At 39.2% G+C, this 18983-nt stretch overlaps 2 protein-coding genes across 9 annotated transcripts in view; one reads left to right on the forward strand and one right to left on the reverse strand.

Moving 5' to 3' along the window:
• The window catches only part of BACE1 (beta-secretase 1), a 62003-nt gene that overhangs the window by 38721 nt on the left and 4299 nt on the right, over nt 1-18983 (forward strand). The window lies entirely within an intron of this gene.
• The window catches only part of RNF214 (ring finger protein 214), a 41873-nt gene that overhangs the window by 14762 nt on the left and 8128 nt on the right, over nt 1-18983 (reverse strand). For all 8 annotated transcript variants that reach the window (XM_078058959.1, XM_078058958.1, XM_036104488.2 and 5 more), the window contains 2 exons: nt 17702-17842; nt 14089-14228 (listed from right to left, as the gene is read on the reverse strand). In XM_078058959.1, the coding sequence (XP_077915085.1) occupies nt 14089-14228; nt 17702-17842 (281 nt within the window). The remainder of the gene's footprint in view (nt 1-14088; nt 14229-17701; nt 17843-18983) is intronic.

The following is an 18983-nucleotide window of genomic DNA, read 5'->3' on the forward strand; positions in this document are numbered from 1 at the left end:
AAGAACTCAGAAAAACCTAAACAGGAAAAATATGAAGAAAATCACACCTGGGCTGATCAAAGTCACACTAATGAAAACTAAAGACAGAAAATCTTGAAAGAAGCCATAGGAAAAAATGACATAATACATAGAGGAAAACAATAATATGAATGGTCACTGACTTCTCACCAGGAAGAACAGGAGACAGTTTATATTAGAACAACTGCCCAGAGATATTCACACAATGGACTACAACTCAGCATTAAAAAGGAATGAATGCCTATATCTATTCAAGAATCAATTATTAATAACCTTCCAAAACAAAAAGCACCAGGCTCAGAGGGTTTATTGGTAAATACTACCAAACATTTAAGAAAAAAATTGAACCAGGGCACCTGCTGGCTCAGTTGGTGGAGTATGTGACTCTTGATCTCAGGGTGGCGATCTCACTGGGGGGTAGAGATTACTTAAAAAAAAGAAAAAAGAAAAAAACCATACTAATTCTCTACAATTTCCTTCAAAAGACAGAAGCAGAGGAAATACTTCCTAGCTCATTCTATGAGGCCAACATTATCCTAATACCAAAACCAGACAAAGACACTAGAAGAAAAGAAAACCACACACCAGTATCTCTCATGAACATAAGATGCACAAATCCTCAGGTGCCTGGGTGGCTAGGTCGTTAAGCGTCTGCCTTCGGCTCAGGTCATGATCCCAGGGTCCTGGGATCGAGCCCCGCATCAGGTTCCCTGCTCGGCGGGAAGCCTGCTTCTCCCTCTCCGACTCCCCCTGCTTGTGTTCCCTCTCTTGCTGTGTCTGTCAAATAAATAAAATCTTAAAAAAAAAAAAAAGATGCAAAAATCCTCAACAAAATATTAGCAAATCAAATCTAAAAAAATATAAAAAGAATTTAAACCATGACCAAGTGGAATTTATCCTAGGTATGCAAAGCTAGTTCAACACTCAAAAATTAATTAATGTAATCCATCACATCAGAAGACTAAAAAAGAAAAATCACAGATCCTATCAAAAAAAGCACTTGACGAAATCCCACTCTCATGATAAAAACTCTCAGTAAGGGCGCCTGGGTGGCTCAGTTGGTTAAACGACTGCCTTCGGCTCAGGTCATGATCCTGGAGTTCCTGGATCGAGTCCCGCATCGGGCTCCCTGCTCGGCGGGGAGTCTGCTTCTCTCTCTGACCCTAACCCCTCTCATGTGCTCTCTCTCATTCTCTCTCTCTCAAATAAATAAATAAAAATCTTTAAAAAAAAAAAAAAAAAAAAAAAAAAAAAACTCTCAGTAAACTAGAAATAGAAGGGAATCTTCTCAACTTGATAAAGACTATCTGTAAAAAACCTATAGCTAACATTATACTTAATGGTGAGAAACTTGAAGCTTTCCCATTAAGATCAGGTATAAAGCAAGGATGTCCCTCTCACCACTCATCAATATCATACTGGAAGAATGCAACAAGACAAGAAAAGGATACCAAAGGTACACAGATTAGAAAGGAAAACAAAAATATCTTTGCAGATGACATGATCATCTATACAGGAAATTGTTAAGAATCAAAAAACCCTCCTTGAACAAATAGATTAAACTAAGGTTGAAGGATACAAGATTAATATACAAAAGTCAATTGCTTTTCTATATACTATCAATGAGCAAGTGGAATTTTAAATTAAAAACAGAGTATCATTTACATTAGCACCCCCCCAAAATGAAATACCTAGGTATAAATCCAACAAAATATATAAAAGATCTTTATGAGGAAAACTATAAAACTCTGATGAACAAAATTAAAAAAAGAATTAAATAAATGGAGAGATATTTCAAGTTCATGGATAGGGAAACTAACATTATCAAGATATCCATTCTTCTCAATTTGATGTACAGATTCAATGCAATCCCAATCCAAATCTCAGCAAGTTATTTTATGGATGTCAACAAACTGATTCTCAAGTTTATATGGAAGGCAAAAGACTGAGATTAGCCACCACAATTTGAAAGAAAAGAACCACTTTGGAGGACTGGTGATACCGGACTTCAAGACTTTCTATAAAGCTATAGTAATCAAAACAGTGTGGTAGTGTCAAAAGAACAAATAGATCAATAAAACCGAATGAAGAGCCTATTTCAGACCCTCATAAATACAGCCAACTAATCTTTGACAAAGGAATGAAGGCAATAAATGAAGCAAAGAGTTTCTTCAACAAATGGTGCTAGAAGAATTGGACAATCACATGCAAAAAGTGAAACTAAACACAGACCTTACACCTTTAACAAAAATTAACTCAAAATATATTGTAGACCTAAATGTAAAATACAGAACTATGAAACTCCTAAGATAACATAGAAGAAAACCTGGTTGAACTTGGGTGTGGTGATGCCTTCTTAGATACAAACCAAAGACACAATTTATGAAAGAAATAACTGACAAAGTAGACTTCATTAAGATGAGAATGTCCGGGGGCACCTAGGTGGTGCAGTCAATTGAGCACCTAACTCTTGGCTTCAGTTCAGGTCATGATCTCAGGGTTGTAAGATCAAACCTGGTGACCAGCTCTGCGCAGAGTCTGCTTAAGTTTCTCTCTGCCCCTCCTCCCCCATAAGTAAATAAATCTTTTAAAAAATTGAGAACTTCTGTTCTGCAAAAGATAGTACCAAAAGAATTAGAAGACAAACCACAGACTGGGAGAAAATATTTACAATAGATACATCTGATAAAGGACTGTTAAATACACAAAGGACCCCTGAAACTCAACAATAAGAAAATAAACCTGATTAAAAAAATGGGCCGAAGTCCTTAACAGACACCTCACCAAAGAAGACATAGAGATGGCAAGTATGCATATGAAAAGATGTTCCACATCAGCTGTCATCAGAAAAATGCAAATTAAAACAGCAATGAGATACCACTACACATCTATTAGAATGGCCAAAACTGACAACACCAAATGCTGACAAGGATGTGAGGAACAATAATCCTCATACATTGCTGGTGGGAATGCAAAATGGTGCGGCCACTTTGGAAGACAGTTTGCTGATATCGTGCAAAACTAATCATACTCTTACCATATGATCCAGCAACTGCACTCTTTGGTATTTACTGAAAGGAGCTGAATACTTAGGTCTATACAAAAACCACACATGGAGTTTACAGCAGCATGTTTATGTTTATTCATAACTGCCAAAACCTGGAAGCAACCAAGATGTCTGTTGGCAGATGAATGGATAAAAAAGCTGTGGTATATCCTGACAATGGAATATTATTCAGGACTAAAAATAAATGAGCTATCAAGCCATGAAAAGACATGGAGGAACCTCAAATGCACATTACTAAGTGAAAGAAGCCAATCTTAAATAACTACATACTGTATGATTCCAACTATATACCATTCTGGAAGAGGCAAAACTATGGAGACAGTAACAAGATCAGTGGCTCTTGTTAGGGGAAAGGTGCAAGGGGAACATGAATAGGTAGAGCACAGGGGATTTTTAGGGCAGTGAAAAATACTCTGTATGATATTATAATGATGGATATATGTCATTATACATTTGTCCAAACCCACAGAATGTGCAAAACCAAGAGTGAACCCTAAGGTAAACTATGGACTTTGGATAGGTTTACCCTTAGTAAAAAAATGTCCCATTCTGGTGAGTGAGGTTGATTAATGGAAGGCTATGCATGTGTGGGGGCAGGGGTTATATGGAAAATCTCTGTACCTCCCTCTCAATTTTGTTGTAAACCTAAAACTGCTCTAAAAAACAAAATCTTAAAAAAAGAAAAGGAATAAACCATTGAGATATTTCATATCCATGATAACATCAAGGATGAATCCTTAAAATAGGCTGAGTGAAAGAAGCTAGACACAAATTTCTAGAAAATGTAAATGTAATCTACAGTGACAAAGTGTTTACCTGAGAACTGAGGGGAAGAAAGGGCAGTGATGGAGAAGGAGCATGGAACACTATAGGGTAACGGCCATGTGCTATACCTTGATTGTGTTAGTGTTTATATGCATGATTAGTTTGTAAAAATTCATCTATATGCAACTTAAAATAAGTGCCTTTTATTGATGTATATTATATCTAAAAATCTTCGATTGTTCAAAAATCTAAGGGATAATAACTCTAAGTTTCTACAATTAAGACTCTGAAAATTTCCCAAATACCTTAACCAAGAAAATTACAAGTCTTTCTAATACAAAATAAGCATCAGGCATGTAATTTTTCTTTATAACAAATGCTGCCAGTGAATTAATGTAACAGATGTGTATTCGTGGAAGGAAAGGCCAAATTAAAATTCTAAAAAATATTCAAGAATATTCAATTTACATAGTAAAAGAGTAGACCTAAAATCAAACATATCGATAATTACGTTAAATATAAACTGACTAAAGCCTCTAATTAAAAGGCAGCTTGTCAGAATAGATAAAAAAGAAAGATCCAATTATATGCTATCTTTATGACACATAAAAATGTAGACAGGTTGAAGATGAATGATGGAAAAATATACCTCATGTAAAAAATAAGCGTAAGACTGCAGTATCAATATTAATATCACATAAAGTAAACTTTAACATAAAGAATATGACAAAAATAAAGAGAGACATTTCATAATGATAAAATGGCTAATTCATCAGGAATATATAACGATCATAAATGTATATGTATCTAACAATACAACTTCAAAATATATGTAACAAAAATCCACAGAATTAAAAGGAAAAAGAGGAAAGTCTATAATCAGAGAGATTTTAACATCACCCCCTCAGCAACTGATATAATTACATTTTTAAAAATAAAAAAATGTAGAATATTCCTCAATAAGTATACACACAAATATCCCTAAAAATAATAGCAAGTTGAATACAGCAATATATAAAAACAGTAACATATCTTGTCCAAGGGGGTTTATCCCAAGAATGGACAACTGGTTTAACATTTGAAAATAAATCAATATAATTTACCATATTAACAGAGTAAAGGAGAAAAACCAGTCAATAATTTTAATAGGTGCAGAAAAACTATTTGACAAAACTAAGCACCCAATCATGTTAAGAACTCTCAGAAAATTAGAAACAGAAGAGAACTTCCCCAATTTGATAAAGTGCATCTACAAAGAACCTATAGCTATCATCCCAATTAATGGTAAAATACTAAACATTTCCCATGAGGAGCAAAAACAAGGTGAGTATGTCTACTCTACCACTTCTATTCAACACAGTACTGGAGGTCCTAGTCAGTGTATTAATGTTTACAAGAGATAAAAGGCTTAAGATTTGAAAAGAAGAAATAGAACTGTATATTCGCAGAAGCTATAATTGTTTATGTAGAAAATCTTAAGGAATCTACAAAACAACTAAGACACTAATATGTACGTTTAGCAAAGTAGCAGGTATGAGGTTAATATACAAAATAAATTATATTTTTATACACTAGCAAGAAACGGTTGAAATTTTTTTGAAAATTTAATTCTACTTAAATAATATCAAAGAACATAAAATACTTAGGAATAAATTTCTTTAGACATCTAAAGAAAGTTGTGTAAGACCTGGACTCTGAAAATTCTGAAAGGTTGGTAACATAAAGATCTAAATAAACTGATAGATACATATTTATGGATTGGAGGGCTCAGTATTACTAAGATGTCAATTTTCCCCAAATTGATCTACAGATTCAAAGGAACTATGTCTCACCAGTTTGGGTTTTGTTTTTGTAGATACTGGCATGCTATTTCTCAAACATATATGGTAGTGCAAATGACCTAAAGGTAGTGCAAACTCCAAAGAACCTTGAAAAAAGAAGCAGACTTTACATTCTCTGACCATGACTTATTATAAAGCCATAATCATCACGACAGCATGATTTGGCATAAAGATAGACAAATATACCAATGCAACAGAATAGTGCTCAGAAATAGACCCACTATTTATACAAATGACTCATACTGTCATTGGGTTTTTGGCAAAGGTGTCAAGCATTCCAATGGGGGAAAGGGAAGTCTTTTCAGCACACAGTGCTGGGACAACTGGATAGGCACGTGAACCTCAAAAAATGAACCTCAACCCCTAGTTCTCACCATGTACAAAAATTATCCCGAGATGGATCATAAAGATAAAAGCTAAAATGATAGAGCTTCCATAAGAAAACAGAGGAGAACACCTTTGCTACTTCAGGGTAGGCAAAGGTATCTCAGGACAAAGAATGCAATAACTATAAAAGAAAACTTGATAAATTAGACAGCCTTAAAATTAAAACTTCTGTTCATCAAAACATTCAATTAAAAAAAATGAATAGCTAAGTCAGAGAGTGGAAGAACATTTTCACAGACTATATAACTGACAAAGGGCTTTATATTTGCAATATGCAAAGAACTTCTAAAAACAACCAAAAAAAAAGGAAGGGGGGCAAAAATTGCAGCGGACACTTCACAAAAACAGACATATGCATGGCCAATGAGCACATGAAAAAAGTGATCAGCATCATTAGTAATGAGGGAAATGCCAAATAAAACCACAATGAAATACAACCACTTGAATGGCAAGGATATGAAGCAACCAGAATTCTCATACCTTGTAGGTAGAGTGTAAAATGGTATATGCACTTGGGAAATTTATCTGTCAGTTTCTTACAAAACTAAACATATACCTACCCTACAACCTGTTGATTCTACTCCTAGAAATTGACCCAAGAAATATAAAAGTATATGCTCACACAAAAACATACTCAACTGTTCACAGCAGCTTTATTCATAATAGTCAAATTCTAGAAACCATTACATGACCCCTCAAAGGAGAATGGATAAAGTGTGGTGTATTAACAAAAGGAATACTACTCGACAATAAAGAGACATAAATGAATGTCAGAAGCATTATGCTGAATGAAAGAAGTCCTACACAAAAGGGTACATATTGTAGGATTTCATTTATGTGACACTCTAGAACAGCAGAGTTAATTTATGATGAGAAAATCAGAACAGCAGTTGTCTTTGGAAGATGGGACAAGAAAAGACTGGGAAAGTCTATGAGGGGACCATTTGGTTTAAGGGTAGTACTCTATCTTAATGTGTTTGAATTACACAGGCATTTGACATTGGTCAAAACTTATGGAACGGCACACTTAAGATTTATGTATTTAACTGCATATATATTTTATTACCAAAAAAAAGGAAACAAATAATATTTAACTCTAATAATATGCACGTTTATGGATTTAAAGGTGAAGTTACTGATGACTGCAACTTACTCTGGTATGCTTTGAAAAGAAAAAAAAAGATGGACTGATGAACGGATAGAGGGATGGAAAGATACTGCTAAAACAAATTTAGTAGAATGTTAATTGTTGAATCTAGGGGGTGAGTGTTAATGTACAATACTTCTAGCTTCTCCTAGTGTTTAAAAATTTTCATAATAAAATATTGGGGGAAAAGAATTCCTCTGCCTACAAACCCGTTGGTTACACTCAGTAATTACCAATGGCCTTTACTCAGACCCAGTTCTCATGTACTTCCCTGCAGTTTCTGACACTGTTATGCCCCCCCTCCTTTGAAGCCCTATACTACTATTCTAAGCTGTTTCCTTTTCTTTCTGCCTTCCCTTCCTCTTTGTACTCCCAAACTGTAGGTGTGCCTCAGCGTTAAGAACTGAGCCCTCCTCTATGCTTTTTCCCACAGAAAACTCACTTTCAGTGAGTTTCAGATAGTTACACCCTCTACGCAGTCAACTCCAAATCAAGACAGAGCATCTCTTCTGGTCAAGTGTCCCACTTCCAATGGCCGCCTGAGGATTTTAACTTATATGTCTCACATCATCACATCACTTACTTTACCCTCAGAACTTAGAATGGGGATTCCATTTCCCAATTACTGTCCAGGTGGCACATAGTTACCCAGGGTCAATACCGAAGTTAGTTTTGATACTTCCCCCAGCCTTAATCTCTAAAATAATCAAGCATTGATTCCTCCGGAGTCCATTTCTTCCTTTTCAATCCACCATCACTAGTCTTATAATGATCCTTAGAAACTCAGTTTATTGTAAGTGCTTCCTGTTGATGTCTCAGCCTCACTCTTCCCCCAAAATTCATCCTGCATATTTCTAAGACACCTCTAATTATGCATCTCCTATTTGTATAATCTCTATGATTCCCCATATCTAAAAGATATTAACACATACTGAGCAGAAAAAGTTAAGCGAGATGTGTTAACTTGCTGCAGCAGCAGATTTCCAAATATGGACCACTCCCAATGAACCAGGCCTGCTGGTGTTCATGTTCAGCCCCCTCCAACACTAAATCTGAGTTGGCCCTGTGACTCATTTTAACCAAAAGAATGTCACAGAAATAGCACTGTGCCAGTTCCAAGTCTATGCCTTAGAGAAAGCCTAGAAACTTCCACTTTTGTACTCTTGGGAGCTCTGAGCCACCAAGAAAGAAATCTGGCCCCTCTGCTGGAAAGACCACCTGGAGAGGAAAAAGACAATATGGAGAGAGAGAGTGAGAAAAGGCCTAGCCCTCTCCGTGTCTCAGCTAGGCCCAGCCTTCCAGGTGTCCCTGCCAAGGTACCAGAAATATGAATGATGCCACCTTGGATGTTCCAGTCCCAGCTGCCGTCCGACCACAGCTACAGGAATGACCCTAGAGACTAGCAGAACCGTCCATCTGAGACAACCCAAAAAACTGTGAAAAATAACAAATTATTCTGTTTTAAGACACTAAGTTTTATGATGGCTATTTTACACAGCAGTGGATCAAAACACTTACTCTCAAGAAACTATATGATGGGGGAGGCATTAAAGTCAACAAAAAGACCATCAGAAGTATGTGTTAAGACAGAGGTATACTCAGCATGCTAATGAGTACAGAAGAGGGTCATCTAAACGAAATGGTCACGATGTGTGAAGGGGAGAAGGGGAGGATCTGGGAAAGCTTCTAGAGCAGATAATACAGGCTGAGTTTTAAGTGAGTTCATGTAGCAGTAGGTATAAACCAGCAACAGTTGTTTGGGCGAGCAGTCAACAGTACAGCTAAGGACATAAACAGGGACTAGGTAACTGAGGGCCTTCTATACTAAGCTAAAGAGCTGAAACTTTACCCCAAAAGCTATCAAGAACTATGAAAAATTTTCAGCAGGGAAATAACATTATCAGACGTGGATGTGAAAAAGATTTCTATGGTAGCAGTGTACTAGACAAGTGAGAAGAGAGGCAGAGTGGAGGCAAAGAAAGTCTCGTAGCCTACCTCAGTGATCTAGGACTGATGAGATCCTGAAATGACAGGGTCAGCGTGAACAGAGAGAAAGGGATAATTCTTTTTTAAAGATTTTATTTATTTGACATAGACAGACCACAAGCAGGGAGAACAGCAGGCAAAGGGAGAAGCAGGCTCCGTGCAGAGCAGGGAGCCCAAAGCAGGGCTCGATCCCAGGACCCCGGGATCATGACCTGAGCCGAAGACAGCCACTTAACCAACTGAGCCACCCAGGCATCCCGAGAAAGGGATAATACTAAGAATGTAAAAGCAGATGTGGTGGAAAAGGGGCTAAGAGAGAATTTAGGATGACTCTTGGTTATTCAGTTCAGACAGGCGGTACATAGTACGGCCACTTATGGACAGATGGCAGCTTCAAGAGTGAACTGAATTCACGTACAGGTACAAAGTTTAGACTCAGATACAAGGACAGGAGGAAAGGATAGATGTGTCTGCTGAGAGCTGGGAAACTGAAAGAGGTTTCACTTGATGGCCTCTATTTTTACAGTGAAATAAAAAGCAAGATCATCTGCTAAGACTAAGGAGAGAAATGGTGGAGAGACGAAGTTGAGAAAGGGAGGTAGAAGTTTGGGACAGCCCTCAGAAGAAGAGGGAGTCTCGAGGATTCCGGCGATGTTAGAAGTCAGACATTTATGACCCCAGACACAGTTTGAGGGCTATGTCCAGCAGCACTCAGCAGCCCAGAGACGTCAGGCGGCTGACTTGACCCAGGACTGGAGTACTACAGAAGAATGAGAGGAAAGAGAATTGAGGGTAACACTAAGGAAGTGACCCAAGCAGTGGACCGTGCATTGAGGCTAGCTATGGAAAGACATGCTTCCAGGGAGCTGAAAGACTGGTGGGAAATGGAGTGAGGTTTCCAAACAAGAAAAAAGACCTCAAGTGGTCAAAGTGTAGACTCACTGGGAACGAGCAGACTGCTGGAAGGACGGACAGCTATGGTCAAATACAGGATGTTGCAACAGCCTGGCTCACTGCTTTGCACCCAAGAAATGCTCACCAGATTTACTGATTGCTAGGCAAGCTGCTAGGGCTTTTACACATACCAGTTAAATAAACTAGCATTTGGTGAGAAATTTCCAAAATGAATCTTCATGCACACTGTTGATTTCAATTTAGTGCAGACTCTTAAATGACATCTAGAGTAATGCTTCCAGGGGTGCGTAGGTGGCTCAGTTGGTTGAACGTCTGGCTCTTGGTTTCGGCTCAGGTAATTATCTCAGGGTCCTCATATCGAGCCCTATGTCAGGCTCTGCACTCAGCGTGGAGTCTGCTTGTCCCTCTCCCTCTGCTCCTCTCCCTACTCTCTCTTTCTCTCTCTCTCATAAGTAAAAAAAATAATGTGTCCAACAGTAAGTCCCTTGATGTGCTACTTACCTATCACTCTATCATATGAGTTCATCAGGCAAGCTCAGAACACTTTTTTTCAAGATTTTATTTATTTATTTATTTATTTGAGAGAGAGAGAGAGAGCACGAGCATGAGCTGGGGGAGCCGTGGAGGGAGAGGGAGAAGCAGGCTCCCCACTGAGCAGGGAGCCTGACGCAGGGCTTGATCGCAGGACCCTGAGATCATGACCTGAGCCAAAGGCAGATGTTTAACCAACTGAGCCACCCAGGTGCCCCATGCTCAGAACATTTTTAAAAAAAGAATGATGCTTAGTATTTCTGCTTTCCTGTTATTTGTCCCAAGCTACTTCTATGAATCAGGTGATGATGTCTTTTAAAGCCCAAGCTCACCATCTTTTACTGGGGAAGAGTCCTACTTGCTGCCATTCTCAATGAGTCACTATTAAAGGCAGGAATCTTAAAAAAGAAGTTCTGCCCTGGAAGAGCACTCACATGGAAGCCTCACCTTCCTCATGCCAGCAATAATCCTCAAGGATATAAGCTGGGAATTAGGAAGTGTCCCACGAAAGCAAGACAACATCCACGACAAAGCAACCAGGTATCCAGGAGAAAATCATCGAATACATGACTAAACTGAGTATTAGTTCCTTAGTTTTTTTTTTGTGGGGGGGGGTTGCTTTTTTGTTGTTGTTATTAACTCAGGGTGTCTTCTTTAGAAATTATAGTTACATTAAAATACATAGTGACTACCCCCAAAGAATACAAAGCACTTAGCAGATTTCTATTGAGTAAATTCACCTTTTTTAAAAGATTTATTTATTTTTGAGAAAGAGAGAGAGAGAGAGAGCAGGGAGTGGGCAGGAGCAGAGGGAGAGGGAGAGAGAATCCCAGCAGGCTCCATGCTGAGCACAGAGCCCGACTCGCTGAGCAAAGAGCCCAACTCGGAGCTCGACCTCACGACCCTGAGATCATGACCTGAGCCGAAACCAAGAGTCGGACACTTACCGACTGTGCCACCCAGGCGCCCTGTAAATTCACCTTTATATAACATCAATGTGAAATTCTCTCCTCCCAGCCAGGGCCACTGCAGTGTGGGCCACAGTCACTCTCAGGCAGGCTCTGACAGGTAAGTCTCCTAACTGGTCCTCTACACTACTCCCATCCACTTTCCACCCGCCAAAGTCATTTATCTAAAACACAGAACTCCTCCTCTGATACCCCTCCCCCCTTAAAATCTTTCAGTATCGCTATCAGAGAAAAACCCAAACTCCTGAACACACGATACAGTTTTTTGTGACCGGCTTCCCACTACCGACTGGTCTTGTTCCTCCCCACCTCCCTACAGCTCAGGTGCTATTCTCTCTTGTCTGTAGGCCCCCTGCCTGCAATGTCTTTCCCCTATTCCTTGCCCAACTAATTCCTCCCTGTATCAACCCCCACCCCTGTAACTCTTTCTTTGAAAGTTATTTGTTTAGTCTAGGATCAAATCAAGGATCATGCATTGCATGTGGTGTTCATATTCCCCTTCATCTTTTAGGATTCAATGCTAGAAATCACTTCCTCTGGGAATCCCCCTCTGACTCCCCCTGCCCCGTCTGGGTTCCATGCCCCTTCTACGTACTCTGATACGACCACTACCATGGTATCATCATACTAGTTTGTAATTATCTATTTGTCATCTCTCCTATTCAACAATAAGCTCCATGAGGACCTTCTATTCTCCGGGCCCATACTGTCTGGCTCACAGTAGACACTCAGTGAGTGTTGGCTGACGGAATGAGAGCTACGAACAGGAAACATGACTGTTATGGCCTGAACTCTGTCCCCCACAAATTCATTTGTTGAAGCCCTCACCAGCAATGTGACTATATTTGGAGATGAGGCCTTTAAGGAAGTAATTAAAGTTAAATGAGATCATAAGGATGGGGCTCGAATCCAACAGGTCTGCTGTCCTCACACGAAGAGGAGAGACACCGGGAGTATGCACAAACGGAGGAAAGGCCACGTGAGGACAGAACAGGAAGCAGCAGTGTCTGCAAGCCAGGAAGACAGACTTCACCAGAAACCAACACTGCCAGCATCTTAATCTTAGATTTCCAGTCTTTAGAACCCTAAGACAATAAATTACTGTTGTTTAAGTCACCCAGTCTGTGGTATTCTGTGATGGCAGTCTGAACAGACTAATACAATGCCCAAAATCTCTGTGCCCACAGTTTCTGTGGATGCTGGAATGCAGAATAAAACCCGCATCACTGCTAGAACAAAGATACACACAGAAGACTTCTTCCCCCTACTTCTGGAAAAGTGAAACCCACGTTCTACAAAAAGCATGACAGAAAGTGTCATTCTGACACTCATTGACACATAGAAAAGCCCAACTGGATCTCCCAGACCATGAGCAGCAAATTGTTAGTATCAATCACCATTTGGGCTTATCCAATCAGAAGGCAGAGAAAGTGGTCAGAGATACATTAAGAGTATAGAGTACACATCAAAAAGAAATCTTTCACAGAGCCTAGAATTATAATGATGGATTCACCTTCCCAGCTTCTGCTAAGACTGCTGCTAAACTGCTTGCATGCTCATGTCTCTGTTTCACTGTCCCCCTCCCAGCCTGTGAAGACAATGGCAGAGGCCATGTTGTTGGGGGGGGCAGGGGGTTCAATCACTAACAATGCCAGGTATAGCGTTATGCTCCCAGCACACTCTTCATAATCGCTGACGCATGGATCATCATGGACAACTGACCCACCTTTGAAGCATTATCATTTGAGTCTCAACAAAACAGATTGGTCCTTAGGCTCTTTCCCAAACGTTCTTTCTCATGTTGACCTTTCACAGTTACTATCTTCATAATTGGAAAATGATTCAACCAATGAGCTTGCTACTTTTCACTTAGAGCTCTGACTCATCAGCAGGCCAAGATTTTCTTGATAAATAAAAGCACATTTTAGAATTTAAATAAAATCATCAGGGTTCACAGCTATTTTGATTTCCACATTAAGAAACTTGGAAAACTGAAAATCTGACCAAATTCTATGCGCACCTTGCTCTTGCTGTAGTACCCAGAAGAGAACAGAGATCTGCTAAATAATTCTTTCCAAAGGCTTACTTACAATGTTACGTTTAAAATTTGTTTTAGTGCTGAATAACATAATCAAAGTATTCCCACAGCCTGAACTTCTAAAAAATCAGGATCAAAGCAAGTGAAGCAGGTGTTAGATGCATTTCAAAATCTTGATCATATTTAGGACCCAACAATCAGCTGCTATTATTTCAAGGTATTATTGAATCTGAAATTTTTTTTTTACTGAATCTAACACAAGGTGCTGAAAAAGCTAAAATCATCAGAGGATTTTATTTGTGTACTTGTTGTTCAAATAAAACTTAGACCAAAAGAAAAGAAACTAGGCACATAAACAAGACTGGATGCTTATGCACAAATATATACATGCACACAGGGGTTTTATTCTTAACAGCATCATTTACCTTCTGCCCTTCTCACAAAGCTTCTCGATTTCAGCTTTCAGATCCTGCTCCTTCTGCAAAAACTCCTTCTTTTCTTTCTCTATCTTCTTCTTTGTTTCTTCTCGCTTTATTGTTACATCCTGGATAGCTTTTAGTATCTCCTGAGTCCCCCATAATTACAGTCACACACAAGTAAAGAAGGAAATGAATTAGTTCTTTTGGTCTAAAGGTTATTTTCAACTAACACAAATTAACATATTGACTTGAGTAAATTCAAGTTGAATTGAAGGAATCGGGTTGATGAGTAGCTCTGAAAGCCAGTATCTACATGTAAGAGAGAAAGTTACAATAAAGCAGATTTCAATTCAGCAGGAGAAAGAATTTCTAACAATCAAAACTGTTCAAAAATGGAATTTACTGCCTTGAGAAGCAATAACCCTTCCATTACCTGTGTTCGGATAAAGGCCGAATGAACACCTGTTAAGAATGCTGAGAAAGGCATTCTTGTACGGGGTGGGAATTCATTACGTTCAACAAAAATGGTCTTGTTTTGTTTGTTAAGGTTCTACTTTATTATGTGTGAGGAGTTGTTTGGTTCCTTTTTTACTTTAACAAAAATATATATATTTGTAGTAAGAAATGGAATAATAAAAAAGTGATAGTTAAGTCACTCCCTAATCCATGCCAATTCCACCCATAATTAATATGTCCACTGTTTTATCTGATTGCTTTCACATCTTTATTCTCACACAAACACATATACTTATATGTGTATTTCTTTGCTTTTGTGTTTTTTCCAAATGAGATGATTTTTTTTTTTAAGATTTTATTTATTTATTTGTCAGAGAAAGAGATAGAGAGCACAAGCAGGAGGAGCGGCAGACAAAGGGAGAAGTAGGCTCCCCATGAGGGACTCGCTCCCAGGTCCCCAGGACCACAATCCAAGCTGAAGGTGGACACTTAACCGATTGAGCCACCCAGGCATCCCATGAGATGACTTTATACACATTATTCTGCATCCTGCTTTTTTTCACTTGATGCGAGCATACTGTCAATACAGATTTAACTTGGTGCACCTGGGTGGCTCAGTTGGTTAAGCATCTGACTGGTTTTGGCTCAGGTCATGATCTCATGGGTCGTGGGATTGAGCCCCATCAGGCTCCATGCTTAGGGTGGAATCTGCTTGAGATTCTCTCCCCTCCCCTGCTGCCCCTCCCCCTCTCAAGTGTACTCTCTTTTTCTCAAATAAATAAATAAGTCTTAAAAAATAAAGTAAAATAAATATATAGATTTAACTTAAAAATAGCAGTATATGACATAATGTGTATATATATATCCAACTTATCTAACCATTCTATGTAAAGAGTCCATCAAGTTGACTCCAGTGTTTTTTAACTACACACAATACTGCAATAAATACTCTGTATATCTACACTTTCCTATAAAAACTTTTATTTCTGTAAAAAAGACTTAATAATATGATTGCTAGGTCATAGTACATTTTAAATCTTAACTGACAATTCTTAGTAACTTTTCCAAAAAGGCTGTAACAATTCATATACAAATGTCTGAAAAGGGTTCATTTTTCCTCACGCTTGATAACTTAATTCATTTTTGCCGATCTCTTGAGGGGGAGAGAGGAACGGTACCGAATTGTCTTCAGAAACATTTTCCTAGCTCCCATTCTCTGTTTGTACAGCTGGCCTCCTCCAACTAAAACACGCACTCAGTGCAGACACTATGTTGCCTTTGCTGCTAAATCTGCAGAGCCTGGGTCAGGAACTCAGAAAGTATTTGCTAAATGAATGAATACCAGTGAGGCTGAGGCTGAGCTTCTTTTCATATATTTATTATCCACTTGCTTTTCCTCTTCTGTGTACTACCATTTATAATTGTTTTGTTTTTAAAGATTTTATTTATGTATTTGAGAGAGAGAGCAAGCTCATGGGGGGTTGTGCAGAAGGAGAGAATCTTAAGCAGACTCCCCGCTGAGCAGGGAGTCCAACTCGGGGCTCGATCCCAGGACCCTGAGATCATGACCTGAGCTGAAGGCAGATGCTTAACTGGCTGAGCCACCAAGGCGCCCCACCATGTACAATTGTTGTAAGCAAAGTAATAACCCCTTCCCCCAAAATATGTCCACATTCTAATCTAACCTAATCCCTGGGACCTGTGATTATGTTTCTTTCCATGGGAAAAGAGACTGTGCAGGTGTGACTAAGGTAAAGACCCAGATACAGGGAGACAGTCCTGGATCATCTGCGTGGGCCCAATCTAATTACGCAGGTCTTCAAAAATGGAGAACCTTTCTCAATTGCGATCTGAGGAAGATGTGATTAGGGAGGAGTGGTCAGAGATGTAAATTTGCTGACTCTGAAGATGGAGAAGGGGGCCACAAATCAAGGAATATAAGCAGCCTATAGATGCTGGAAATGCAGGGAGAGGTAAGCTCTCCCAGAGTCCCCAGAAAGTGATGCAACCCTGCCAATACTTGGATTTTAGCCCAGTGACACCCATGTTGGACTTCTGACCTATAGGACTGTGTTGTGTTCAGCTGCCAAATTGATGGTAGTTTGGTACAGCAGCAATAGGAAACTATACAATAACCTTTCCTAGTTTTTCTTTAGAGTATTTGACTTTTACCATGAACTTGTAGGAGTCTCAGAACACGGATATGGATATTAAACCCTTCATCAGTTGTGCTACAAATATTTTCCCAATCTAACACTGATCTTTTTTTTTTTAAAGATTTTATTTGACAGAGACACAGCGAGAGAGGGAACACAAGCAGTGGGAGTGGGAGAGGGAGAAGCAGGCCTCCCGCCGAGCAGGGAGCCCGACGCGGGGCTCGATCCCAGGACCTGGAATCATGACCTGAGCCGAAGGCAGCCGCTTAATGACTGAGCCACCCAGGCACCCCTAACACTGATCTTCTGATGTTTTTTGTATCATCTGCCATATCAGAAGTTTTAAATTATACATAATTAAATTGATTCATTCTTCTATGGCTTTTGGGTTTTTTGCCTGGCTTAAAGTGACCTCTTGCAATTTGAGGTTTTATAAACATTCTCCTAAATTTTCTTCTAACTTACATTTTTTCCAGTTTTCATATGTAGATTTTTAATCTACTAGAATTATGTTTTTTAATATAAGAGTCTAATTACATGGTTTTCCAGGTAGACAGTCAGCTATGTCAACAAAACGTATTAAATAACTTTTCTCTCTAAACTTAAATAGAAGTGAGAGTATGGGGGCGCCTGGGTGGCTCAGTCGGTTGAGCGTCCAACTCTTGGTTTTGGCTCAGGTCATGACCTGAGCTTGATCGTGGGATCAAGCCTCTCATTGAGCTCCATGCTCAGTGGGGAGTCTGCTTGAGATTCTCTCCCTCTGCCCCTCCCCTGGCTCAAGGGCGTGCACATTCTCTCTCTCTCAAATAAATAAAATCTTAAAAAAAAAAAAGAACTGAGAGTTTGAACAAGATGCCCTCAAAAGTTCTTTTTATCCTTAAAATTCTAAGACAACCATTAAAAAGATAAATATTGCTCTTCTGTTTCTATTAATTCAGAAACAAAATTACAGTTTGATTAGGGAGTGTAGCCATACTTATTGACAGACTTTAACATAAGCAGGGTACCTGGTGATTCTTCATTTCTTCTTCTCTCCTTTGCTGGAGCTGCTTTAATTGCACTTGGAGCTGATTCTCCACTTGCCGCTGCTTGTCCAGGACCTCCTGGTAACGTTCCTTCAACAGAGTTCTCTCCGTCATCATTTTGTCCTATTTGTACAAGAGAAAAAAAGTTTAATTACCCAATTTAATTGCAAAAACACCAGGTTCCTGTTCGAGGCACTGTGCAGAGCTCTAGGCTGCAGGGTCCAACATTCTAACTACTAGCCATGAGTGGCTATATAAACTTAAGTTAATTAAAGTAAAAAAATCTAAAAATACAGCCCCCTGGTCACCTGGCCACATTCCCAAGTACTCAGTAGCCACAAATAACAAATGACTACCACACTGGACAATACAGATATAAGACATTTCCATCATTACAGGAAATCCTATTGCACAGCACGGCTCTAAGACGGGGGGGCGGGGGTGGGGCATCGGGGCAATGTATGGCCTGTGGGCCAAATCCAGACATTATCTGAATTTTTTTCTTAAGACTTATTTTATTCATTTCGGGGAGAGAGCTCTTGAGCTCACGTGCATGAGCAGGTGGAGGGGCAGAGGGAAAGGAAGAGAAGCAGACTCTGAGCTGAGTACAGATCCCACGACCCTGAGATCATATCCAGAGCCGAAATCAAGAGTCGGACACTCAATCAATGAGCCACCTGGTGCCCCTATAAATAAATTTTATAGGAACACAGCCATTCCCAATGGCTTATAGGCTGCTTTTACACTACAATGAGTGGAATGGTTACAACAGAGCCCCAAAGCCTAAGACATTTACCATCTGACGTTTTACAGAAAAAGTTTGTCAATCACTGTTCTAGGGAATAAGAGGAAGAAGGCATTTTATCAGAGCAAGAAGAAATGAATGGGTAAAAAAACAAAAACAAAAACAGATCACCTACTCAAAACTGCATCCAGAAAAGAGGATTCCTTATTGGCCATTAGCGCTGAAAATGGACAGATCCGCTAAAGAGGTCTGGGGAGCATGGTATTCAGACTGGGCAAATCAGCAAGCTCTCATGTAAAGCAAGAGTAGAAGAAAGGCTTCTGAGGACCACAGTTCAGCTCTGCCTCCCCATATCCGTAAATCAAGAAAAGTGATGGCTACCTTTCAAAGGGATGCTAAAACTTAAAGAGACGTTCAATTTAAAACACATTTGGTATAAGGCAGCCCATGTAAAATTTAAACCAAGAGCATTCAATTGAACTTAATCATTAAAAGATAACTATTTTCAAAGAAAAGACA

Source organism: Halichoerus grypus, chromosome 11 (genome assembly GCF_964656455.1).
Source record: "Halichoerus grypus chromosome 11, mHalGry1.hap1.1, whole genome shotgun sequence".
In the NCBI taxonomy this organism is placed as follows: Eukaryota; Metazoa; Chordata; class Mammalia; order Carnivora; family Phocidae; genus Halichoerus; species Halichoerus grypus.